The sequence below is a fragment of the Oncorhynchus keta genome, chromosome 11 (genome assembly GCF_023373465.1).
Source record: "Oncorhynchus keta strain PuntledgeMale-10-30-2019 chromosome 11, Oket_V2, whole genome shotgun sequence".
NCBI lineage: Eukaryota > Metazoa > Chordata > Actinopteri > Salmoniformes > Salmonidae > Oncorhynchus > Oncorhynchus keta.
Window position 1 is genome coordinate 28,403,174 of NC_068431.1, and position 27,972 is coordinate 28,431,145.

General features: G+C 41.9%; 1 protein-coding gene across 2 annotated transcripts; it reads right to left on the bottom strand.

The window, feature by feature from the left end:
* Window positions 1-6,644: 6,644 nt before the first annotated feature.
* Window positions 6,645-26,902, bottom strand: psmg1 (proteasome (prosome, macropain) assembly chaperone 1). 2 transcript variants are annotated; one of them, XM_035780121.2, is made up of 7 exons: window positions 25,720-26,902; window positions 25,331-25,440; window positions 24,511-24,668; window positions 20,962-21,024; window positions 20,619-20,817; window positions 20,134-20,264; window positions 6,645-7,354 (listed from the first exon to the last, which is right to left on the bottom strand). In XM_035780121.2, the coding sequence occupies exons 1-7, from the start codon at window positions 25,836-25,838 to the stop codon at window positions 7,319-7,321; spliced, it is 816 nt and encodes a 271-aa protein (XP_035636014.1). In that variant the 5' UTR covers window positions 25,839-26,902; the 3' UTR covers window positions 6,645-7,318. The 2 variants fall into 2 exon arrangements, with proteins under 2 accessions (XP_035636014.1, XP_035636013.1); XM_035780120.2 differs by lacking the exon at window positions 6,645-7,354 and adding an exon at window positions 18,896-19,657 and having other exon boundaries at window positions 25,720-26,891.
* Window positions 26,903-27,972: the final 1,070 nt, after the last annotated feature.

The window sequence follows — 27,972 nt, forward strand, 5'->3', positions numbered from 1 at the left end:
GAATTTCTTTCCTTCTCAATGCGTTTGAGCCAATCAGTTGTGTTGTTACAAGATAGGGGTGGTATTCAGAAGATAGCCTTATTTGGTAAAAGACCAAGTCCATATTATGGCAAGAACAGCTCAAATGAGCAAAGAGAAACAACAGTCCATCATTACTGCAGTCGCAAAAACCATCAAGGTCGATGATAAAAACTAGCTCTCATGAGGACCGCCACAGGAAAGGAAGACCCAGAGTTACCTCTGCTGCAGAGTTCATTAGAATTAACTGCACCTCAGATTACAGCCCAAATAAATTCTTCACAGAGTTCAAGTAACAGACTCATCTCAACATCAACTGTTCAGAGACTGAGTGAATCAGGCCTTCATTTAAAACATTTTTTTTTACCATAATTTTATCAGGTAAGTTGACTGAGAACACGTTCTCATTTACAGCAACGACCTGGGGAATAGTTACAGGGGAGAGGAGGGGGATGAATGAGCCAATTGTAAACTGGGGATTATTAGGTGACCGTGATGGTTTTGAGGGCCAGATTGGGAATTTAGCCAGGACACCGGGGATAACACCCCTACTCTTACGATATTTTAATGACCTCAGACAGCACCCTACAGAGGGCAGTGTCCCCAATCACTGCCCTGGGGCATTGGGATATTTGTTTTAGACCAGTGGAAAGAGTGCCTCCTACTGGCCCTCCAATGTATGAGTATTTATGCGAAACGCCCACGAATGGCCATCATTTGGTAAGCCAAGCTGACGACACATAGTGGCAGCTAGGTTGAGTTGGTAAGCTAGCTAGCTTGTAGCGTTCTAGTAATACCAGGGGAGAGGGATGCCTGGGTGAGGTAGTCCGAATCTCACATGGTATAGCTGGCTAGGCTAACAATCTTCCAAGACGGCGTGCGTGCTGAGACACTTATCTATGGAAAGTGACCTGTTCGAGTTTTAAATGGTCGAAGGATGACTAGTGCCCGGTGGCCTCGATAACGAGCATGGCAGTGGAGGATATCTTGACATTGTTAGCACCAGAGTATGGTGGCCAACACACACACTACCTGGTGGACTAATCCTGGACTTATATACTAGGCGGTGTCAGACGAAGGCCCAAAAAATGTACAAAGACTCCAGTCACCCAAGTCATAGACTGTTCTCTCTGCTACCACACAGAAAGCAGTACCGGAATGTCAAGTCTAGGTCCAAAAGGCTCCTTAACAGCTTCTAACCCCAAGCCATAAATAATCAAACAATGAATCAAATAGTCACCTGGACTATACCACCCCCCCCCCCCGCCCCTTTGTTTTTACACTGCTGCTACTCGCTGTTTATTAACAAAGGTATAGTCACTTTACCCTTACCTACATGTACAAATTACCTTGACTAACCTGTATCCCAACACATTGACTCGGTACCTTACCACCTGTATATAGCCTCATTGTTGTTGTACTGTGTTATTTGTTTTTTTAATTTTTTACTTTCGTTTATTTAGTCAACATTTTCTTAACTCTATTTTCTTAAAACTGCATTGTTGGTTAAGGGCTTGTAAGTAAGTATTTCACTGTAAGGTCTACTATACCTGCTGTATTCGGCGCATGTGACAAATAACATTTGATTTGATTCAAGTCAGCATAAGACAAGGAAGCCCGATATCCTCCGATATAAAAGGGATAGGTAGGAGAGAGCTGTCACAGCCTTGGAGGGCGAATTTCACACTCCGACCCACAGGTCACAGGCTGTTGGTTACAGACTGACAGTATACACAATAGCTTTAGATTACCCAACCGGTACCTGGGAATACCAATCAGAAAAACAGGAGCCGCAGAGCAATTGGCTAAGCTAACTTTGCGAGAAGAAATAGGAGACAGTGCATGGTTTTACATGCACCGTGGGGCACATCCTCCCACGCTGTCACGTCACTGGCGTGACTTTGTTGTTATTATTACTTGACCTGCGCAGAGCGAGAGGGATATAATCCATACTTTCAACTGTACTGACAATTATATTTTGGGTTCTGATGGGGTATGACAGTTGAGCTAAGCTCATGAGGCATTTCTAAGTTAAATTATTCAAGAATTAATGGGTATACATTACATTATTAATTTAAAAGTCTAAAAAAGATATCTAGCAATCACAGATTGCTCTTTTAAAGACCAAACTTCCACAATGAAAACAAGTGATAAGCAAAATTTGAACAGATTTGTCAACTCCATATTTAATTTATTACGTCAATTCATTTTGACGGCTTGAGCATTTCATAGTATCCATCTGTAAAACCCAGCAAAAACAACAAGGTGAAAAATGTGTAATGTTTAAGAATTATGCATTATCAAAAGTTTGCTGTGGTTCCCATGAGTGAAACACAGTAACAGTGATGATACAGAGCATAGCACACATAATGTACCACTATCAGCATGAAACACCCGGGTAGGGCACGTGTCATCTTCTGATTGCTTCACCATTTCAAAATGTTCTCACTTGCACTTGTTGGCGTTGCCAAATTTCAACGACTCCCACTTATTCGCAACATTATCAACATCACCATTAGCAACATCAACAACCTCACCATAAAGAGGAAATGGCTACTGTATGATGGATTAGGCAGCACCATTATTGCATTACAACCGGTAAGCCCTTGTCCCATTAAGAAATAACTGTGTGTTCTTATGAGTTTTCTGTAGCTAATATACAGAGCAGGATATAACAAACATTTGCTTGATGAACATTGTGCTGCTGGAGCCAGTTGACTCACCCGGAAGTGGAGATGTGCACATTTCAGATTAAATGAAAAATTTGCAGAAATACCTAGACAAGATTCCCTTGAACACTCAAGCCAAATCTCAAAGCTCTGATTCATATGTACACTCCTTGGTGCTCCATACCTTATGCCCTACAAGAAGAAAAGTACACATTCTCTCTACTTCTCTCTTTGTGTTGGAAGATGTGCTGAGTTTGCACATTGAACTGAACGATTTGTACATTGTGGTTTACAGGGAAGCTTATATGACGCATGGCGGCAGCATACCATCAATGATTCAAAGTGAAACCGCAGCACAAAAGGAGGTGCATATTTTGACGTCATATAGCAATATAGATATGAAAGAAACCAAGTCATCACAGTCTCATTCAGCAAGGACACAACAGCTAATGTTTGACCTGTAGGGTGGGGGTCTGTTAATGTGTCAGAGTGACTCAGTGTAGTCTGTACCGGTGTCAACATAGACACTGCCACACCTTTATAGTTTTATGACACCGAACATTGATAGTCTATCAGCTTGTATACGACCCAGAGGAACAGTAAAACAGATCCTCACCTGGAACATCAACTGTCCTCAAACAAAATCAGGCTTTTATTGAACACTTTTTAAAGCGGTTAACGTCATCACATCCTAACCTTGAAAGGAAAGGCATATGAAACTCTCCTGGGTCAAATCAAATAACCTTTTAACAACAGATTATGCTGGGGACTGGCATAACGAGTATGTGTACAGACATTAAAAACAAGTAACATAGAAATTGTAACTATCATTCACTTAATCAGAACTGTTATGAATGTCATCGCATCATCACAGTTCACATGTGAACTCAAGACAGCCTGTTTGCATCAAATCTGTAATTCCTCCTTTATTTAAAAAATAGCACCAGTACAGACACAGAGTGATTACCATGTAAGGCTGGCTGGTAAGAGGCAGGAGGCTGATGTGTGTGTGTGTGTGTGCGTGCATAACGGGATGTATTGCATTACACCAGGGATTTCCCCTGTACTTGCAGAGGGAACATGGTGGACGCTTTAGTTAGCGCAGGCTTTTGAGTTGACTCTCTGTTAGTGTGGGCTATGATAATCACACCAAGCTTCCCTATAGCAACAAGCTAGCATGGGTCCAGTTCAGTTACATCTTCAGAAGAAAATGCAGGGCTTCTTTCAGATGGATGCTTAGTTGTAAAAACTCCTACTCCATCTCAACATTATCATTAAGTTTTTACTCAATGAAGTGTGTAGCATGAAACATACTGAATGTTTTGAATTTAAGGTGGACAATATGAATGAAAGGATAGATTGTTATGATTAACACATTACAAAACAACAAAAAAAAATCAACTGACACTTGACATGCCACTGAAAGAAGACATGCCCAAAATTGTTTCTTTAACATACTTTTACATTTTTCTTCCCACTTAGTAGTGACACGTCAGGAAATACTTTTGAATCTGTCAAGGGAAATGCCCACAGACTCCAGCCCATATTGTATCCAGTGTCCTTGTGAAGCAACCAACAGGGTGGCATGATGCATCCTATCAGCACATTCACACAAACACACACACGACCGATTACTCAGTGCAACTCCCTGCTCCCTAATGGTAGGTAGGATAGTAGTCTGACAAATAGCTGCAATTTCATACTTCTATTCATGATTAACACTGCAGTGTAAGTGACAACAGAATCAGTGCCCCATCTAACATTCCAAACCTTCAGCTCTTCCCAAGAATTGTGATGCTTTGGAAACTTTGATAATACCTCGAATCATTTAACCGTTACAGTCTAATCTATGGACGTAGAGTACTTTAGGCAACTACAGTGCCTTCAAAAAGTATTTATACCCCTTGACTTATTACACATTTTGTTACAGCCTGAATTCATTATTCATTCACCACACACAATATCCCATAATGCCAAAGTGAAAACATGTTTTCAGAATTTTTTGTAAATGTATTGAAAACAGAGATATCTCATTTAGATAAGTGTTCACACCCTGAGTCAATACATGTTAGAATGACCTTTGGCAGCAAATACAGCTGTGAGTCTTTCTGGGTAAGTGATCCGTTCCCCAGTTTCTGTGTTGAAGTTTGTGTATTTGCATGTGTATATTTCAGGAAATGGCTTCCTGAAATCCCTCAAGCAGCTGATTGGTCGACTCTATGGCTAATTGGAGCTGACCCCGCCCCCTCGTCAAGTTACAGCTGTATCCCATTAGACTCCTTCTCCAGTTATAAAAGCCAGTAGTGTTCTGTTGTTCAGGAGAGAGATCATTGTTGGAGAGATTGATTGTGATATGGAGAATTAAATTGCTGAGAGCGGTGTTGGTTGCTTTTCAGGGAGCTGAGGGTTATATAGCGTTGGTTGTTTCTCAGAAAGTGATTTGGTATGTACTATGTTAGTTGTTGCTGAGGGAGCTGATTGGGTATGTCTATGTGTCAATAGGACGCACTGTTTTGATTATTGAAATTGTTTGTGTTATTCTGTTTAATTTGTTCCCAGGGGGGAAGGCACCTAGGGAGTGCTTAGGCAAGAGGCCTGCGGGCATACATATACCTGTAGTATATTCACTGTCTAGGTACACTAGGTAAGACCTGGGTGGACCACCCCCTGTATTTTGGTTAAGGCACCAGGTGGTGCTAAATTAGGTAAGTAATGGTTAGGCAGGTAAGCTAGGAGAGGTAGCTTTGATATTTACTTTCTTTTCTTTGGTTCTGTCCAGCCCCTTTTCCCCATATTACCATGTGAATGAATAAATTCCTAGTAAATGCTAAATTCTCTGCCTTTTGTCATCCTTCCTCGCACCTACAGTCCATACCTCTTTCACTTCACGGAGAGTTGAGTTGTAGTAGGGTGTTGCGTTCCCTCTTCATAGAGGCATGCGTAACATAATGGGGGCTCATCCGGGATCATTCCATTAAACCCAAAGAGCTCGAAGAGCTTTACATACCTGGATTGTACAACATTTGCCCATTATTCTTTTCAAAATTATTCAAACTCTGTCAAGTTGGATGTTGATCATAAATAGAAAAACATTTAAGTCTTGACATTTTCAAGCAGATTCAAAACTCTGACTAGGCCACTCAGGAACATTCACTGTTTTAGGTTATTGTCCTGCAGAAAGGTCAATTCATCTCCCTGTGTCTGGTGGAAAGCAGACTGAACCAGGTTTTCCTCTAAGATTTTGCCTCCATTCCATTTACTTTTATCCTAAAACTCAAGTCCATAATGATTACAACCATACCCATAACATGAAGCCACCACTATGCTTAAAAATATGGAGAATGGTACTCAGTAATGTGTTGTATTGGATTTGCCCTAAACATAACACTTTGTATTCAGAACAAAAAGTGAATTGCTTTGCCACATTTTTTGCAGTATAGCATGTGCCTTATTGCAAACAGGATGCATCTGTTAAAATGTTTATTCTGTACAGGCTTTTCACTGTCTATTAGGTTAGTATTGTGGAGTAACTACAATGTTACTGATCCATCCTCAGTTTTCTATCACAGCCATTAAACTGTTTTAAAAGTCACTATTGGTCCCATGGTGACATCCCTGATTGGTTTCCATCCTCTCCAGCAACTGTGTTAGGAAGGAAGCCTGTATCTTTGTAGTGACTGGGTGTGTTGTTTTTTTCATCTACCAATAGGTGCCCTTCTTTGCGAGTCATTGGAAAACCTCCCTGGCTTTGTGGTTGAATCTGTGTTTGAAATTCACTGCTTGACTGAGGGACCTGACAGATCATTGTATGTGTGCGGAACAGAGCTGAGTTTTTTATTTTTTTATTACTATTATTGCGCATAGAGTGAGTCCATGTAACTTGTTAAGCACATATTTACTATTTTATTTTTACTTCAGGCTTTTGCCATAACAAAAAGGTTGAATACTTATTAACTCAAGACATTTCAGCTTTTCATTTTTAATTAATTTGTAAAACTTTCAAAAACATAATTCCACTTTGACATTATGGGGTATTGTGCGTAGGACAGTGAAAGAAAAATCTATATTTATTCCATTTTAAATTCAGGCTGTAACACAACAAAATGTGGAAAAAGTCAAGGGGTGTGAATACTTTCTGAAGGCACTGTATGTCACTGGAAAGTGATGTTTAACAGCAGAATAGACTATTCGTAGTATAACTTTCCATCATTGTTCATTACTGAATATATGTTTTAAAGATGTCATCTCGGGAATTCCAAATTATACTGACAGGGTCATCAGTGATGTAATGTGGTTTCTTGTGTAAACCTCAATCTTTCCATATTTTCTGCTGTGCTCAACACCATAAACATCTATAGACAACTCAGTAAGAAAGAAACATGACATACAGTGCATTCGGAAAGTACTCAGACTTATATATGTTACATCCTTATTCTAAAACAGTGACATTTTTGCATTTAAAAACTGAGGGGGTCCTTGGAGATGTTGAGCCCGGACCTGACAGACCAGAATCAGCTTTGCCGCCCTTGATCCAGAAGTTCCCGCGCCTTCCTTGGGGGCTTCCCATTCAAGATCGGCTCCGGAGGTTCCTGCGTCTTCTTCCTCTGTTCTGTCTTCCTCTCCGGTGGCTTCTACCTTGGGTTCAGAACCGGGCAGCAAGGATGGCTCTTAAAAGTACACAGAGAGCTAACATTAATGACATGCATGTCAATCTCTCATGGCTCAAAGTGGAAGAGAGATTGACTTCCTCATTCCTTGTTTTTGTAAGCTGAAGGTACCGAGCTGTCTATTTAAAATACTAGCACACAGCTCGGACACCCATGCATACCCCACAAGACATGCCACCATAACAGACTATGAGAGGCGCAAAGTACTACATAGAGCCATGACTACATTGAACTCTATTCCACATCAGGTAACTGATGCTAGCAGTAGAATCAGATTCAAAAAGCAGGTAAAAATAGACCTTATGAAACAGCGGGACTGTGAAGTAATACAAACATAGGCACAGACATGTATACACACACATAACATACACACATATATGGTTTTTGCGTTGGACATGTGTGGTAGAGGAGTATGGGCCTGAGGGAACACAGTGTGTTGTGAATTCTGTAATGAATGTATTGTAATGTTTTTTAAATTGTATAACTGCCTTAATTTTGCCTTGTCAGCAGCTAATGGGGATCCATAATAAATACAACAGCAAATAATGCTTGAGGAATCTTAACTAAAGTGCCTGTGAATAACACTAGGACGCTGTGTTCCATGCTATACAAAACCCCCTCAGGGACAAGAGTAACTCATAAAGGCAATAGCAGAAGCAGAGTATCAGTGGAGATAGTCTTGAGCACTAACACATCACCCATCCAAAAGGCACAGGATGGCAACTGGGCAACGAGCCACCATGTTGGCTCAATGATGAGTAATGATCACATACAGTATGTCAGGGGGAGGGAGCGATCATTAGCACCCCAACACTCTGGCTGTGGAAGGATGGAGGGAGTGTGAGTACAAAGAGTTCTTTGAAAACCACAGATGAGCACCAGAACCAGGCTAAAGCAAAAACTGTGAACTTCTCAATGTGAAGTGATCACTGAAGACTTGTAAGGAAAATCTTTACTCATTGCAGCAAAGTGTTGATTTCTATCATGCTAACTCTACGGACCATCACACTTCAACAAATCTCCATGTAAACCAAATGAATTGCATGCCCATATTAAGCTTTCTGGCATGTAATCATATTCATTGGGAATGTCATTTTTCTCCTTTTCACATTACAGGATGTATGCAAAAAATTGATCAGAATTCGGTAGACCTCAAGATTAAATGATTCATTCAATTCCGGATAACCTGACTGGTCATAATCTTTGTGCAAGGTTTGTTCACCAAGATGCAATGTAAGATGCCTTACTCGTATGTATTATAAAATAGATTACTTGCATTCAAATTAGAGCTGCTTAGAACTATTGATGTTTCATTTCAGTACAAACGTACATTTTTCAGACTAAACAATACCAGTCCTCTATCACTTTCCCTTATTAGTGCAAACCACCAGTGCCAAACTATGAAGAATGAATGAAATAAGAATGAAAGAGAAAAAAATGAATACATTGAGGGTGTGACAAAGGTGTTGCAGTTTTAGTCACACAGAGGGCTGACTTTGCTTATTGAAAGTATGGTGACCTGCTCCATCTTCTGGACAAATATAATATTGCAAATTGGAAAATAAAAATGGCAAATTCAGAGAAATAGGCACAATCAAAGAAAGAAAAAAAACACCCCCGCTCAGGTTAATTTATCAGTTAAAGAGAAGACTACTTACTAATGGTTTATATAAACTACATAACCAAAAGTATGTGGACAAATGCTCGTCGTACAACTCATTGCAAAATCATGGGCATTAATATGAAGTTGGTCCCCCCTTTGCTGCGATAACAGCCTCCACTCTTCTGGGAAGGCTTTCCACTAGATGTTGGAATATTACTTGCTTCCAGTCAGCCACAAGAGCATTAGTGAGGTTGGGCACTGATGTTGGGCGATTATGCCTGGCTCGCAGTCGGCGTTCCAATTCATCCCAAAGGTGTTCGAAGGGGTTGAGGTCGGGCTCTGTGCAGGCCAGTCAAGTTCTTCCACACAGATCTCGACAAGCCATTTCTGTATGGACCTCGATTTGTGCACGGGGGCCTTTCCCAAACTTGCACAGAATCGTCTAGAATGTCATTGTATGCTGTAGAGTTAAGAATTCCCTTCACAGGAACTAAGAGGCCTCGTCCGAACCATGAAAAAACAACCCCAAACTTTACTGTTGGCGCTATGCATTAGGTCAGGTAGTGTACTCCCGGCATCCGTCAAACCCAGATTCGTCCGTCGGACTGCCAGATGATGAAGTGTGTCCATCAGTCCAGAGAAAACGTTTCCACTGCTCCAGAATCCAATGGTGGCAAACTTTACACCACTCCTGTCGACGCTTGGCATTGCGCACAATCTTAGGTTTGTGTGCAGCTGCTCAGCCATGGAAACCCATTTCAGGAATCACCCAACAAACAGTTATTGTGCTGACGTTGCTTCCAGAGGCAGCTTGGAACTCGGTAGTGAGTGTTGCAAATGAGGACAGGCGATTCATCAAATCCAAATACATATTTGTCACATACATGTGCTTATCATATGTTATTGCAGGTGCAGCGAAATGCTTGTGTTTCTAGCTCCAACAGTGTCGTAATATCTAACAACTAATATCTAACAATACACACAAATATAAAATAACGTAATGGAATTAAAAATATATAAATATTTGGGGACGCGCAATGTCAGAGGTATAGACACATACAGTAGAATGGAATACAGTAGATTAGGATAGAATATAGTAGAATAGGATATAATGAGATGAGACATGCAAAATATGTAAACATTATTAAAGCTGCCAGTGATTTCAAGTCTATGTACACTACCGGTCAAAAGTTTTAGAACACCTACACATTCAAGGGTTTTTCTTTATTTTTTTTTACCATTTTCTACATTGTAGAATATTAGTACATCAAAACTATGAAATAACACGCATGGAATCATGTCGTAACCAAAAAAAAGTGCAAAATAAATCAAAATATATTTTATATTTGAGATTATTCAAATAGCCACCCTTTGCCTTGTTGACAACTTTGCACTCTCTTGGCATTCTCTCAACCAGCTTCATGAGGTAGTCACCTGGAATGCTGTTCAATTAACAGGTGTACCTTCTTAAAAGTTAATTTGTGGAATTTATTTCCTTCTCAATGTGTTTGAGCCAATCAGTTGAGTTGTGACAAGGTGGGGGAGGGTATACAGAAGAGCGGCTCAAAAAAGCAAAGAGAAACGACAGTCCATTACTTTAAGACATGAAGGTAAGTCAATACGGAACATTTCAAGAACTTCTTCAAGTGCAGTCGCAAAACCCATCAAGCGCTATGATGAAACTGGCTCTCATGAGGACCGGAACAGGAACAGAAGACCCATAGTTTTCTGCAGCAGAGGATACGTTCATTAAAGTTAACAGCACCTCCGAAATTGCGGCCCAAATAAATTCTTCACAGAGTTCAAGTAACAGACATCTCAACATCAACCTTTCAGGGGAGACTGCGAATCAGGCCTTCATGGTCGAATTGCAGCAAAGAAACCACTACTAAAGGACACCAATAAGAAAAAACTTGTTTGTGCCAGGCAACACGAGCAATGAACATTAAACCGGTGGAAATTTGTCCTTTCGTCTGGAGTCCAAATTTGAGCTTTTTGGATCCAACCGCCGTGTCTTCGTGAGACACGGTGTGTGTGAAAGGATTATCTCCTAATGTGTATATCCCACTTTAAATAATGGAGAAGGTGGTGTTATGGTGTGATGGTGCTTTGCTGTTGACACTGCCAATGATGTATTTACAATTCATGACACACTTAACCGGCATGGCTACCACAGCATCCTGCAGCGATACACCATCCCATCTGGTTTGTGCTTAGTGGGAGCATCATTTGTTTTTCAAACAGGACAATGACCCATCACACTTCCAGGCTGTGTACGGGCTATTTTACCAAGAAGGAGAGTGATGGAGTGCTGCGTCAAATGACCTGATTTACACAATCCCCAGACCTCAAAAACTTTTTTTTTAGGTTGTTTGGGGATGTGTCGGACCGCAGAGTGAAGGAAAAGCAGCCAACAAGTACTCAGCATATGTGGAAACTCCTTCAAGACTGTTGGAAAAGCATTCCAGGTGAAGCTGGTTGAGAGAATGGAAAGTGTGAAAAGCTGTAATCAAGGTAAAGGGTGGCTATTTGAAGAATCTGAGTTTTTTTTAACACGTTTGGTTACTACATGATTCCATGTGTTATTTCATAGTTTTGATGTCTTCAGTATTATTCTACAATGTAGAAAATAGTAAAAAATAAAGAAAAACCCTTGAATGAGTAGGTGTTCTAAAACTTTTGACTGGTAGTGTATAGGGCAGCTGCCTCTTATGTGCTAGTGATGGCTATTTAAACAGTCTGATGGCCGTGAGATAGAAGCTGTTTTTCAGTCTCTCGGTCCCTGCTTTGATGCGGACCATGCCTTCTGGATGATAGCAGGGTGAATAGGCAGTGGCTCGGGTGGTTGTTGTCCTTGATTATCTTGGCCTACCTGTGACATCAGGTGCTGTAGGTGTCCTGGAGGGCAGGTAGTTTGCCCCCAATGATGCGTTGGGTAGACCGCGCCACCCTCTGGAGATCCCTGCGGTTGCAGGCGGTACAGTTGCCATACCAGGCGGTGATACAGCCCATTAGGATGCTCTCAATTGTACATCTGTAAAAGTTTGTGAGGATTTTAGGTGTCAAGCCAAATGAAGAGGCGCTGTGATGGGTACACCGAGGAACATGAAGCTTTCCACCTTCTCCACTGCGGTCCTGTAGATGTGGATGTGGATGGGGGGTGCTCCCTCTCAGAATTTGTTGACGTTGGGTGAGAGGTTGGCACCACACTCCCAGGGCCCTCACCTCCTCTTTGTAGGCGGTCTCGTCATTGTTGGAAGTCAGGCCTACTACTGTTGTGACGTCTGCAAACTTGATGATTGAGTTGGAGGAGTGCGTGGCCACGCAGTCATGGGTGAACAGGGAGTACAGGAGGGGGCTGAGCATGCATCCTTGTGGGGCCACAGTGTTGAGGATCAGCAAAGTGGAGGCGTTGTTTCCTACCTTCACCACCTGGAAGTGGCCCTTCAGGAAGTTCAGGACCCAGTTGCACAGGGCGTGGTTCAGACCCTGGGCCTCAAACTTAATGATGAGCTTGGAGGGTACTATGGTGTTGAATGCTGAGCTATTGTCAATGAACAGCGTTCTTACATAGGTATTCCTCTTGTCCAGATGAGATAAGGCAGTGTGTGGTGCGATGGCAATTGCATCGTCTGTGGATGTATTGGGGCGGTAAGCAAATTGAAGTGGGTCTAGGGTGTCAGGTAAGGTAGAGGTCAAGGATCATATCACTAGTCTCTCAAAGCACTTCATGATGACAGAAGTGAGTACTACAGGGAGATAGTCATTTACTTTAATTATCTTTGCTTTCTTGGGTACAGAAACAATGGTGGACATATTGAAGCATGTGGGGACAACAGACTGGGATAGGGAGAGATTAAATATGTCCGTAAACACTCCAACCAGCTGGTCTGTGCATGCTCTGAGGACGCAGCTTGGGATGCCATCTGGACCGGCAGCCTTGCAAGGGTTAACACGCTTAAATGTCATACTTACATCAGTCACGAAGGAGAGCCCACAGTCCTTGGTAGCAGGCTGCGTCCGTGGCACTGTTTTATTCTCAAAGCGGGTGAAGGTGTTTAGCTTGTCCGGAAGCAAGACATCAGTGTCCGCCACATGGCTGGTTTTCACTTTGTAGTCCATGATTGTCTGTAGACTGTGCCACATACGTCTCATGTCCGTGCCGTTGAATTTCGACTCCACTTTGTCTCTATACTGATGGTTTTCCTGTTTGATTGCCTTACGGAAGGAATAACTACACTGTTAGTATTTGGCCATATTCCCAGTCACCTTGACATGGTTAAATGCGATGGTTCACGCTTTCAGTTTTGCGCAAATGCTGCCATCTATCCACGGTTTCTGGTTAGGGTAGGTTTTAATAGTCACAGTGGGTACAACATCTCCTATACACTTCCTGATAAACATCCGTCACCGTATCAGTGTATTCGTCTGTTGTTCTCAGAGGCTACCCAGAACATATCCCAGTCCGCGTGATCAAAACAATCTTGAAGCATGGATACTAAATTGGTCAGACTTGAATAGTCCTTAGCACGGGTTCTTCCTGTTTGAGTTTCTGCCTATAGGAAGGGAGCAGCAAAATGGAGTTGTGATCAGATTTGCCGAAGGGAGGGCAGGGGAAGGCCTTGTCGGCATCCCGGAAGTTGGAGTAGCAGTGGTCGAGTGTTTTAGCAGTGCGAGTACTACAGTCAATGTGTTGATAGAACTTCGGAAACATTTTCCTCAAATTTGCTTTGTTAAAATTCCCAACTACAATAAATGTGGCCCCAGGATATGTGTTTTCCAGTTTGCGTAAAGTCCAGTGAAGTTAGAAGGCCGTCGTGGTATTGGCTTGAGTGGGAATATACACAGTTGTGACTATAACCGAAGATAATTATCTTGGGAGGTAATACAGTCGGCATTTGATTGTGAAGTATTCTAAGTCCAGTGAACAGAAGGACTGGAGTTCCTGTATGTTATCACAATCACACCATGAGTAGTTAATCATGAAACATACACCCCCGCCCTTGTTCTTCCCGGAGAGATATTTATTCCTGTCTGCACGATGAACTGAGAACCCAAATGGCTGAACAGACTCAGACAGTATATCCCGAGAGAGCCATGTTTCCGTCAAAGAATATGTTACAATCCCTGATGTGTCTCTGGAAGGAAATCCTTGCCCTGAGCTTCTCAACTTAATTATCCAGAAACTGAACATCAGCGTGCACGCCTCCTGAGTCAGACTAAAAATCCACTCCGAGTTTTGGAACAGCCTCTGGGATCAGTTCAATTGCACTGGGGGATACGAACAAAGGATCCGTTTCGGGACAGTCGTATTCCTGGTTGTAATGCTGGCGAGTTACCACCGCTCTGATATGCAAAAGTTCTTCCCAGCTGTATGTAATAACACAAAACGTTTTCCTGGGCTATTAATGTAAGAAATAACACAAATAAAATACTGCAAAGTTTCCTAAGAGCTTGAAGCACAGCAGCCCTATCCGCGCTTCAGCACTAGGCGGTCCTGTGTTGTAAGCATGTGGCCAATCACTTCACGGCTGAGCCGTTATTGCACCAAGACGTTTCCACTTCACAATAACAGTAGTTGACCGGGGTAGCTCTTGCAAAGCAGAAATTTGACGAACTGACTTGTTGGAAAGGTGGCGTCCTATGACGGTGCCAAGTTAAAAATCACTTAGCTCTTCAGTAAGGCCATTCTACTGCCAATGTTGTAGAGATTAGAGATTGCATGGCGGTTTGCTCGGTTTTATACACCAGTCAGCAACGGGTGTGCCTGAAATAGCCAAATCCACTCATTTGAAGGGGTATCCAAATACTTTTTATATATAGTGCATTCAGAAAGTTCAGACCCCTTGACTATCTCCACATTTTGTTATGTTACAGCCTTATTCTAAAATTGATTAAATCGTTTTCCCCCTAAATCTACACAAATAACCCATAATGACAAAGCCAAAAACAGTTTATTTGCAAATGTCTAAAAAAATGTAAAACTGAAATATCACATTTACATAAGTAATAAGACCCTTTAACTCAGTACTTTGTTGAAGCACCTTTGGCAGCGATTACAGCCTCAAGTCTTCTTGGGTAAGGTACAAGCTTGGTACACATGTATTTGGGGAGTTTCTCCCATTCTTCTCTGCAGATCCTCTCAAGCTCTGTCAGATTGGATGGGCAGCATTGCTGCACAGCTATTTTCAGGTGGTCCTTCTGTAGCACAGTTGGTAGAGCATGGCGCTTGTAACGCCAGGGTAGTGGGTTCGATTCCCGGGACCACCCATACGTAGAATGTATGCACACATGACTGTAAGTCGCTTTGGATAAAAGCGTCTGCTAAATGGCATATATTATTATATATTATTATATTATTTCAGGTCTCTCCAGAGATGTTCAAGTCTGGGCTCTGGCTAGGCCACAAGGACATTCAGAGACTGGTCCCAAAAGCTACTCTGTCTTGGCTGTGTGCTTAGGGTCGTTGTCCTGCTGGAAGGTGAACCTCCGCCCCACTCTGAGGTCCTGAGCAGGTTTTCATCAAGGGATCTCTGTACTTACTCCGTTCATCTTTCCCTCAATTCTGACTAGTCTCCCAGTCCCTGCCACTGAAAAACATCCCCACTGCATGATGCTGCCCCCACCATGCTTCACCATAGGGATGGTGCCAGGTTTCCTCCAGACAGGACGTTTGGAATTCAGGGCAAAGAGTTCAATCCTTGTTTCATCAGACAAGAGAATCTTGTTTCTCATGGTCTGAGAGTCCTTTAGGTGCCTTTTGGCAAACTCCAAGCAGGCCGTTCTGTGCATTTTACTGGGGATTGGCTTCAATCTGGCCACTCTACCATAAAGGCCTGATTGGTGGAGTGCTGCAGAAATGGTTGTCCTTCTGGAAGGTTCTCCCATCTCCAGAGTTACTCTGGAGCTCTGTCAGACTGACCATCGAGTTCTTGGTCACCTCCCTGACCAAGGCCCTTCTCCCCCGATTGCAGTTTGTACAGGTGGCCAGCTCTAGCAAGAGTCTTTGTAGCTCCAACCTTATTCCATTTAAGAATGATGGAGGCCACTGTGTTCTTGGGGACCTTCAATGCATCAGTCATTTTTCGGTACCCTTCCCCAGATCTGTGCCTAGACACAATCCTGTCTCGGAGATCTACGGACAATTCCTTCAACCTCATGGCTTGGTTTTTGCTCTGACATGCACTGTCAACTGTGGGACCCTACATAGATAGGTGTGTGCCTTTGCAAATCATGTCCAATCAATTGAATTGATCACAGGTGGACTCCAATCAAGTTGTAGAAACATCAAGATCAATGGAAACAGGATGCACCTGAGCTCAATTTCAAGTCTCATAGCAAAGGGTCTGAATACTTATGTAAATAAAGGTATCTGTTTTTATTTGTATTAAATCAGCAAAAATTTCCACAAACCTATTTTCGCTTTGTCATTATGGGGTATTGTGCATAGATTGATGAGGGAAAGAATGTATTTAATCCATTTTAAAATAAAGCTGTAAAGTAACAAAATGTGGAAAAGGTCAAGGGGTCTGAATACTTTCCAAATGCATTTTAAAGTATATGTGAACCACATGACTTCCATGACAAAGATCCAGACCACTTTATCAATGTGCTTCATTCAGAAAATGTTGTTCATAAACATACACCGAAGATTGACCATTGAGCATAGACCTAATGATTCTTACTCTCTCACGACTGTGTTGAGGGGAAAAAAAAGTGCCAAATTTGCTACGTAGATTTCCAGAAAATGAAGTGGTCATTGAAGGTCTCACATGCTGAATAGGAGACAATTCGTTGGTTTAAGGGAAAGAGGGATAGAAAGAAAAATAGGTTAGAAAAATACCAAGACAGAGCATAAGGAAGAGACCCTCCCAGGAGAATGGACTGGTTTTGAAGGTAAATAAGCACACTGTCAAGGCTACATATGATAGCGACATACAGGAAGGAAAGAGAAGCCAGAAAACAACTAAAATATTACAGCAAAAAAAGTAGCCATCACCAGTCATTCCACTTATGGATTAGATGTGTGAGTGGCTCAAGTGTAACCAGGGAGGAGTCCCTAATGGCACCCCATTTCCTTTATAGTGCACTACTTTTGACCAGGGCCCATAGGGTTCTGCACTATGCAGCGAATAGGATGCCATTTGGGACAGACCTTGTTATCGGGACAGACTGTATGGCGCTCGGCTGACTGGGACCGGACAGGGCCATATACACGGAGTATACAGTACCAAACATTAGGTGCACCTTCCTGGAGTTGCACCCCCTTTCACATTCAGAACAGCCTAAATTGGCCAGGGCATGGACTCAAAGGTATTGAAAGCGTTCCACAGATATGCTGGCCCATGCTGACTCCAATGCTTCCCACAGTTGTGTCAAGTTGGCTGGATGTCATTTGGGTGGTGGACCATTCTTGATAAAGACATGGGAAACTGTTGAGCATGAAAAACTCAGCAGCAGTGCAGTTCTTGACACAAACCGGTGTGCCTGGCACCAACTACCATACCCCATTCAAAGGCATTTAAATATTTTTGTCTTGCCCATTCACCCTCTGAATGGCACATATACACAATCAATGTTTCAATTGTCTCAAGGTTTAAAAATCCTTCTTTAACCTCTTCTCACTTTCATCTACACGGATTTATGCGAATTTACAAAGTGACATCAATAAGGGATCATAGCTTTCACCTGGGTCAGTCTCATGGAAAGAGCAAGTGTTCTTAATGTTTTGTATAGTCAGTGTACAGTCTGACCTTTTAAGGCATATTTGAGACAAAGATTTGGGGATGGTATTTATTTAGAAACGTCTAAAAAGTTATAATAATACCAGTTAATTTTCAAAGTGTTAAGATGAATGAAAATACAGAATTTCAGGGTGTTAATTCACATTTTAAATTTAACATTACTTGAAAAAGTAAAAAAGGCACAACGCTCGCTCAACATTAAAATGTTATTTTTTACCTCTTGAATGATAGGGCAAACTGAAGATTTCTGCCTAAATAGACATACCCAAAAGTTACAATTTTTCATGATGGCCATAAACAATAACAGGTAATGTTGCATAGTTTTAGAAATGTCTGGAACTCACCTTTCTAAGAAAAAAATGTTTGAAATTGCCGAGGTGTACTCACTTTAGAGGACACAAGCTCAAGTACATAGTAAAAACATGAAAATATGAAATGAAATCTATATTTTTTTTCTTTCAATGCAACAAAAATGGAGAAATAGGGCTTGAAATGACTGATGCTTTGTAAATATAGTAACAATCAAATGATAAATGACTTACTATAAAATTGCACCTTTCTTTAAAATAAACATGATCATACTTCATTACAGTACAATCAATACGGTCACTATTTCATATAACTGACAGAATTTTCTTCTAAATGTCCACTGAGCAGCACAGAGACAATTCAAATGTGTGCAGACTCGTTACTTCAGCTTTAAGCACGTGATTTCATCAATCTGTGACCAAGAAAAAGTGGTCTTGTTTAAATTTTAAGAAATTAATTAGTATTATTTCATGTTAAGAGCTCTAAATCCGGCTGAGAACATCAGAGATGAAACCACAACTGCTGGATTCGCTAGACTGTCCCCTTTTATATATGTATCAGTTACTCAGAGGAAGAGCAAATCGATTCTGTCTGGACAGGGCAGAAAATGTGACATGTCGCTCCCTTTGCAAATGTCGGGTCCACTGAGCGAGAGTGGGCACTATGAGGCACAGGTCCCTATGACATTCAAACAGCGCCTCGTACACCAAACTGTCAGTCGGAATTGCTCCAGAGCCACGCAAAGTGCCCCATATAGGAGACTTAACATCCTAAGTAAAAATGCTTGATTTTTCAGCCATCAATGGCCTTCCTCAGAACTAGGTTGATGGCAGAAACATCAAGCTTTTTAACTTTGCTTAAATAAAACAAGGAATTTTAAAATGCTGAGTGTTGTACCTTTTTATTTTCAATTAAGGTGCCCTTCACTTCTTCCAAATTAAAAAACATTACTTACATATTATTTTACAGTTTAAATGAAAAGGTTAAGTTTTTTTGTAAACGGAATGTTATGGGAAGTGTCCAAACTTTGTATTTCACTTGGTTTTGACAAACTTACCCCACTGGTGATAAACTTCATCATGCTTGTTCTGCAGTTGCAGGGTCACAGATAAAACATGAACAAACTCTTCAAAAACACCCAAATACATCCTTTTAGAAACGGTAATGCTCTCAGTATAGCAATGCAGGTCTTGAGAAATGCCCGGAGAAGGCCTACACGGAGAAGTATCACTTGAGTCAACAAATTAGAATTTAAAGTTTGGAATGACGTCTAAAGAGTTGCATCGTTATACTGAGAGCAATGCTGTTTTTAAAAGGACTTATTTGGGTGTTTTTGGAGCTTTTGTTCATGTTATATCTGTGCGCCTGCAACTGCAGAACGCGCATGAGGAAGTCTATGGCAGGTGGGGTAAGTTTCTCAAAACCAAGTGAAATTGCAAAAAAGTGTCTGGACACTTCTATAAAATGCCATATACATCCAAAATACAGATTTGGTTAAAATAAAGTGAACCTGTTCATTAGGTAAAAGACAAATACAGAGCCTGTTCAGTACAAATACATCTTCTACATTTAAGTATACAGATTACTCTGAGCCTCAGTGATTATGGCAAACTTTCGGAGGACGTCAGCGCTCAGACAAGGCTCCAACTGGGGGTAAAATGTGTGGAGAGAGAGGGCGAGAGAAAGAGAGATCAGCAAAAGACAAAGCTTTTGAGAACCCTGAACAGTGATGAATAGCTACCATTAGGACATTGATACTGATACTGGGATGACTTAGTCGGGATTGCAACTTAACGTTGAGTTAGAATACAAAAGCTGCAATTTCGAAATGTGGTTGTAAGCTACATTTGTTTGATCGGTAAGTTAGTTTTGATAGCTGGCCGCTAGACTTGTAGTAAGCATGGTCGAATTACTGACTGGGATAGGCCCCATTGTTCATCAGTTATATTGAAAACTGCTAACATTTGCCTCTATCTTATGGCAAAATGTCTAGAACTGCAGGAAATGAGTTATAAAACTGCAAAGTCTTCTCTCCACCCCACGGCAAAATGGGCAGAATTTTAGGAAATCAAATTTAAAGCGCAAAAATGTTCTGCTCCCTGCTCTACAATGTATTCGCTCACCTTGACCAACTTGCTTAGACACAACAGGGCAGGTTTGTAGGTTTCCATGGTGATAGAGTCTGGGCTGATGACATCAGTGTAGCATTGGTACAGAACAGCTGGAATCTGATGGACTTGGCAGTGGCTCAGTACTGAGGAAAGAATAGAGATCCATTTTAGTATTTGGGTTATTCTGTGTGAAAAGGAAGCAGAAATTAACCAAAAATAACCATAATGTAATCCATAGAAAGGTCCTAAGGAGAAAGAATGACAAATTCAGCAAGTTGGCTAATATGCATGATATGGCAAGAATCTTTGACAAATTAAATCATGTTCCGTTAATGCAAGTGCTTTTACGCAAATAATACATGCCTGAACATGGTTGGGGGAAAATTCCATTTCAAAGTCGATCAATTTAATGAATTGAAAATAGTCCATTATTTAATTACGTGGAATTAAATGGAAGACTTCAACCCAGGGAATCAAAGACATCAGTATGGTGGTACCTGCAGCTGGCAGTCCAGTGAGGATGTTTGGCTGCTCTAGTGCAGGGCAGAGGGCCTGGCCCTTGGAGGCACTGCTCTTGAGGGAGCGTAGGAAAGGGACATCGCTACCGTAGAGGTAGTCTGGCGTTTTGTACTCAGCCACAGGGCTGTCCGACAGCACCATCACAGTGAGCCCTCTCTTCTGGAGGCAGCCAAACACCTAGAACCAGAAGGAAGGAGGGAGAAAGAGAAGAGGCCGTAGTCATTGTTGACCAGTACTTTTACAGTCACATCTACTTATAGTCATATCAAGCAGTGGGCAACCTGAACCTCTAAGGCATCTATAAAATCACAAGAGCATTACCTTTTCTGTCCATTGAAACAGTTGGTCCTCCGCAATGTAACAAGTGCTTTGGCAGACCAGGACCTTCAAAAGCAACACAAGAATATACTTTAAAGCAGTCGTCACCAACCAGTCGATCGCAAGGCTTTCCTAGTTTTTCCCTTCCTCCAAGGCTTTCCTTGTTTTTTTAAACACTTTTTACCCCTTTTTCTCCCCACTTTTAAGATATCCAATTGGTAGTTAGTCTTGTCCAATAGCTGCAACCCCCATAGAGGCTCAGGAGGGGCAATGGTTGAGAGCAATGGTTGAGAGCCATGCGTCCTCCAAAACACAACCCGCACTGCTTGACACTGCTCGCTTAATCGCTTAACCCGGAAGCCAGTAGCACCAATGTGTCAGAGTTAACACTGTACAGCTGGCATTAAAAAAAGAAGAAGCCCAACGATAAATCCTCAAGTTACTATTTTTTAAAATTAGTTTTGCACTGTTTGTGGTAGGTGCACTTGATTCAACTGCCCTTCACACCGGGTATCGTAGTGTTCCCATTTGAACCATTTCATGTGCCTGACGGTACAAACTCTACTCGCCCGGGGAGCAAATTAAGTACACCCATAGGTCTACCACTGGCCAATCAGATAGCTCAGATCACCGTGTCTGGAGCGTCCACAAGCCCACAGTGAAGCTGATAGTTGACTCAGTGTGAGATTTCAAAACATTAGCAATCATGACTAGAACCTGTCAAAAAATACAGCAAAGAGCTGCTGTTTTAGTCAGCACTGTCACATTTACAAGCCATAAAATAAACCTCCCAGTGAAGCACCAGTGACTCGGTCAATAAGAAAGTGGTCAGATGAAGCAGATGCTAAGCTACAGGACTGTTTTGCTAAGCTATAGGACTGTTTTGCTAGCACGGACTGGAAAATGTTCCGGGATTCTTCCGATGCACTGAGGAGTACAACACATCAGACACTGGCTTCATCAATAAGGCCATTGATGACATCGTTCCCACAGTGACTGTACCTATATACCTCAACCAGAAGCCATAGATTACAGGCAACATTCGCAATGAGCTAAAGGGTAGAGCTGCCGGTTTCAAGGAGTGGGACTCTAACCCAGAAGCTTATAAGAAATCCTGCTACACCCTCCGACAAAACCATCAAACAGGCAAAGCGTCAACACAGGACTAAGATCGAATCGTACTAAACCGGCTCCGACGCTCGTCGCATGTGGCAGGGCTTGCAAACTATTACAGACTACAAAGAGAAGCACAGCCGAAAGCTGCCCAGTGACACGAGAATACCAGACGAGCTAATTTAGTTCTATGCTCGCTTCGAGGCAAGTAACACTGAAGTATGCATGAGAGCATGAGCTGTTCCGGGCGACTGTCTGATCATGCTTACTCATAGCATGCGCTGACCAGCTTGCAAGTGTCTTCACTGACATTTTCAACCTCTCCTTGTCTGAGTCTGTAATACCAACATGTTTCAAGCTGACCGCCATTGTCTCTGTGTCCAAGAACACTAAGGTAACCTGCCTAAATGACTACTGACCCGTAGCACTCACGTCTGTAGCCATGAAGTGCTTTGAAAGGCTGGTCATGGTTTACATCAACACCATTATGCCAGAAACCCTACATCCACTCCAATTTGCATACCGCCCCAACAGATCCACAGATGATACAATCTCCATTGCACTCCACACTGCCCTTTCACCCCTAGACAAAAGGAAGACCTATGTGAGAATGCTCTTCATTGACTACAGCTCAGTGTACACCATAGTGCCCTCAAAGCTCATCACTAAGCTAAGGATCCTGGGACTAAACACCCCCCATTGCACCTGGATCCTGGACTTCCTGACGGGCCGCACCAAGTGGTAAGGGTAGGTAACAACACAGCCGCCATGCTGATCCTGAACACGGGGGCCTCTCATGGGTGCGTGCTCAGTCCCCTCCTATACTCCCTGTTCACTCATGACTGCATGGCCAAGCACCACTCCAACACCATCATTAAGTTTGCTGATCACCGACAACGACGAGACAACCTATAGGGAGGAGGTTAGAGACCTGGCCGTGTGGTGCCAGAACAACAACCTCTCCCTCAATGTGATCAAGACAAAGGAGAATGTGTACTACAGGAAAAAGTCGGCCGAGCACTCCCCCATTTTCATCGACGGGGCTGTAGTGGAGCAGGTTGAGAACGTCAAGTTCCTTGGTGTCCACATCACCAACAAACTAACATGGTCCAGGCACACCAAGACAGTCGTGAAGAGGGCACGACAAAACATATTCCCCCTAAAGAGACTGAAAAGATTTGGCATGGGTCATCAAATGGTTCTACAGCTGCACCATGGTTGCATCACTGCCTGGAATGACAACTGCTCGGCCTCCGACCGCAAGCCACTACAGAGGTATTTTTTCTTAATACTGCATTGTTGGTTAAGGGCTTGTAAAGTATGCATTTCACTGTAAGGTCTACACACCTGTTGCATTCGGCGCATGTGACGAATAACATTTTATTTGATCCACTCGCACTACAAAATTTATCGAGACTTGTGTCGCTATTAGCGGCTTGCCTTTCTAATATCGAGGAGTAGCCTATTTCACGTTCTCTGATCATACGAGTAACATGAATTGGTGCATGAGTCAGAAAACCATCAGAGGTAGCCTCTCACAAAACCCACCCTCTGCTGAGACTGACCATCAGATGCAGGCACCATCAGTCCAGTAAAATAAACAACTTCAATTAGTAATGCTACAAATGATATATTACCAGTGGGATCATATACCTCAGGTTTTGAAATATATATATTTTTAAATGGTCTGAGAAGCACGACATTGGCTGGGCAATTCAAGAATAGTCTATATGCATTGAGAATGTATTGAGCTTATAGCCTATGCACAAACCTCACTGCTACAGAACTGATTTTGATAGGTTAATGTTGCATAGGCTTAGGATGAAGTCATGATTTTTTTTTATCACAGCCTGCATTTTGACAAAGTGATCTCAGCTCATGAAAGGTTGGTGACCACTGCTTTACAGAACCTGCTATAATCGCTGAGTCACTGACTACAGCAGCAATGAAAATATTGCTGGAACACACCTTTAAAGGTAGAGTCAGCAATCAAGAAACATTTATGAAGGTGAAGCGCAAGGCTTAACTTATGTTTTTATCCCACAGCTATAATATTGCAGCAGTGTGAAGCGCACGTGTCTTTATTTTTGGAAAGTGCAACGTCTGACATAGCGCTCATCTGCAATATTTGCGGTTCATCCTACTGCTCGTTGCAACGTCACATCACTGCATCTCAGTTTAATTTGTATACCAACTCAGCGGCCTTGTGGTTAGTGTCCATCCTGAAATTGGACGATCGATCCCTGGTTGAGTCATACCAACGAACAGGACCATATGCCTCTCTGCTTGGCACTGAGCAGATGGATTAATGCTGCAACAGACTAGTGTCCAAACACAGGCTTCTGAACGATGGGCCGTTGTGGTTTGGACAAGGCTTAGACCTTTAAGTGTATCCTATGTGCAATTGTTGGTGTGCATTGTGTTTGATCAGCCACTCACTGCTGGGTTGTCCCTGTGTCGGTAGAAGAGGCAGGCTGGCTCTCCAGGCAGTGGGGCAATGCTCTGTCTACTGGAGCCCCTACTCCTCTCATTCCATAGTGACACATGGCCCACTGCATCCCAGCTTTCAGTGTTCAACACATATGCAGACAGAAATCCTGAAAACAATAGGAGGGAATTTTCATTCCTTGAGAGAAAGAGTTAGACCAGGAGTGTATTCATTAGTCGGATTATGTTGCAAAAGTTGACAGAAAGCTGTTTGGTTGCATTTCGTTCTTAAACGGAAGTTGTAGTTCATTTTAAAAGTATGGTTTTCATGCGTTGCCATGTCCATCCCAATAGTCTGCAGAACGCTTGGCACAAGCTGCACATCTATAAATGACCAAATCTTCCATACTCCAAAGTGAAATCAAGTGAAATCCATAGGGTTCCTTCCACCAGTCACTTTGTTTTTTAAGAGAGGTGACTGAACTACAAATTCCGTTTAAGAACAAAACAGGACTCAACAGCTTTTCATTTTGAAGAGCGTTGAGTAAACTGTTTGTTGTAAAACGTTTTACAACGGAATCCGACTAATGGATACACCCCAGTCGTCACAGGTGAGCTTTTATTTAACTAGGCAAGTCAGTTAAGAACAAATTCTTATTTACAATGACCGCCTAACCCGGACGACTCTGGGCAAATTGTGCGCCGCCCTAAGGGTCTCCCGATCACGACCAGTTGTGATACAGCTTGAAATCGAAACATGGTCTGTAGTGACGCCTCTAGCACCGAGATGCAGATGCCGTGCTTTTGTCCGCTGCGCCACTCGAGAGCTTACCTGCAGCATTAGTGCCCACGGCAATGATGAGGTCTGAGCATTGCAATTTGTTGCTGCCAGAGTCCTCAAGTGATTGTGCGACTTCAGGGCACCACACAATATGGACCTCCCTGTTGAACCAGAACACCAGTCAGTGAAAAACTTTACACTTAGTCACCGTGTACTAACGTATTGAAATAATAAAAGGAGTTGTGTACAGTTGAGAACAGAGGACATGTTATTTTGACAAGCGATGGATATTTCAAAAAAGCCATCTACTGCATAAGCTACAAACGCGAACCATTTCAAAGCCTTCGCTAACTAGTTGCCAATTGAAACTGAAAGCTCAATAGCGTGCAGTTTGTGAGTCGTTAGCTAGCTTTGTGTGAGTCGTTAGCTAGCTTAGCTACCTCTTTTCTTCTATCTCTCTGTGAATTCGCTCATCTTCGTTTTCATCATCCAGATCATCGTCGTCTTCTTCGACTGCACGCGAGTAAACAGATAAAACCTCTCCGAAAAACGTTGCCATCGTATATTGTATGACTGTAGCTAGCTAGATGACCGTGCTGACAAAAAAATGGGAGAATCTCAATTGTCACTCCTCGCGTCCTCTCTCTAAAAACCCATTGGAGGAGCAGGTCAGAAGGTCTGGACCAGCTGGTTTTCTCATCCAATGGATTTTGAGAAAGAGGCGAGGAGAGCAGTGTTGCCAACTGATTTTCAGGGGAAGTTGCTAGAGGCAGGTCGATTTGTTGCTAAAAGTTGCTAAATGACGTTGTGATCATTGAGCGGAATACACAATAACGTTACTCAAATTGACTGAAAAAAGTTTGGATGTTGCCACACACATACCTTACTTGTTAACAAAATTAAGGAAGTTTCCTTTAAAATGATTCATAAATATTATCCTGCCAACCACTATATGAAGAAGTTTAAGGAAAACAAACTCAAATTGCTCCTTTTGTAATGACCACACAGAAACAGTGTTGCATCTTTTTTGGCATTATATGCATGTAAGAAAACTGGCAAGACATTGTTAATAATAGGGTATGTAGAAGGGCGAGCCGGTCAAGGATCGATTCAGACAAGGTGGTAAAATTTGTACGACAAGCGACAGTTTATTTCAGAGTGAGAATATCTGGTACACGTAAATACGGCTCTCCCGTTCGCTCGCACAGAACAGCAGGAAAAGAGGCCGTTAAGAATCAGTACAGCCCTAATATACGGCACAGAAAGTAGGTTGATTCTGGGAGATCGGATCTTTGGATTGGTTCAGCTGGGGTGTAGTCTGTAGTCTTCCGCCATTGGCTCAGTTGTCTGTCCGTCATCGTAGAATCCTCTTCGGGCACACAGTGTTCGACTAAAAAGGGAGATTATGTGTGTAATGTGGGAGCTATCCTGTAGGGGACCCCACAGGCTTTACTGTGAGTTGTAGCCATGTATTTAGCAGTAGGCTGGTCACTTGCATAAGAAATAGCAATTCTTTACAACATCAGTAGGTTTATAATTGAACACATTTATGAAGATTTGACACTATTGTGGAGAGATGTACTGTTTGGATTCTTTACATACAATAGAAATAAGCTAAAACATTTTTATGTAATTCATTTCATTATTATTTTGGCCAAATTTCATATACACAAATGTAAATTTACAAACAGAAAACCACATTTTCGTGCCCTACAAAACGAAATTGAACTGTATTTTAAGACGGTTAAATGCTCTACTAACAAAAAAGCTGTTAGAATTGTAAGTATATGCATGTCCCTTAAGGTCCTTGTGTAATTGTAATGTGATATTGTACGCCCTAGCTCGAATGTACATTGTTTGTAATCTATGTATGCTTGTGTTCCCTCATGTGCTTTATGTATTGATTTGTTGTTCATAAAAAAATAAATACATTTTAAAATGGAACGTGTGATGTGACTGAGTGTGTGACAGAAAATCGTTTTTGTGTCATTTAGAGGGAAATGCATTTTAGCGTTTGAGTCACTTTTCAAAAGTTGCTAAAAGTTCCAAATACATTTGTAAAAGTAGCTAAATTTGTTGCTAGGTGCTGTTTGAAAAAAAGTTGTCAGGGTAGACTGAAAAGTTGCTAAATATAGCATCAAAATTGCTGAATTGGCATCAATGGAGGAGGTAACGCTTACGATTCCTCGTGTGTACTTCCTTCGTTTGATTTTTCTCAGTTTTTCCCTTGAGTTCAACGCGACAGTTACCCCTATCACCGCCTATCGTGCTGGAGTGTAACAAAATATACAGTCGCTAGTGAAAGTCTACACCTCTTGCAGTCACATTTTGCTGCCTTAATTTAAATCTAAAACGGGATCTAAAACGGGTAAAGCTTTTGCTACCGATCTACACAGCCTACTTGACATTTTCAAAGTGAAAGAAAATTATAGAGCATTTTCCAATTATTATTATTATTATTATTAACTATGATGTATTGATTGTGTATGTTCTCACACCCAATCATTAATATTTTGTGATGGTGGAAGCACCTCAGGCAGCCATTACAGCTGTGAATCATTTTGAATAAGATTCTAACAACTTTGCACAACTTGTAGAGTAAAAAATACTGTATATCGATTGGTTTTGTCAACATTGCTCAAGCTCAGTAGGCTGAATTTGGTTAGGAATCATTGATGGACTGCAATATTCAA

Coding starts and splice junctions, on each gene's coding strand:
- psmg1 (XM_035780120.2), bottom strand. CDS start 25,838: ATGGCAACGTTTTTCGGAGAGGTTTTATCTGTTTACTCGCGTGCAGTC. Junction 25,441..25,719: donor AGAGAGATAGAAGAAAAGAG/GTAGCTAAGCTA, acceptor CTGGTTCAACAG/GGAGGTCCATATTGTGTGGT. Junction 21,025..24,510: donor GACACAGGGACAACCCAGCA/GTGAGTGGCTGA, acceptor TTGCTTTTGAAG/GTCCTGGTCTGCCAAAGCAC.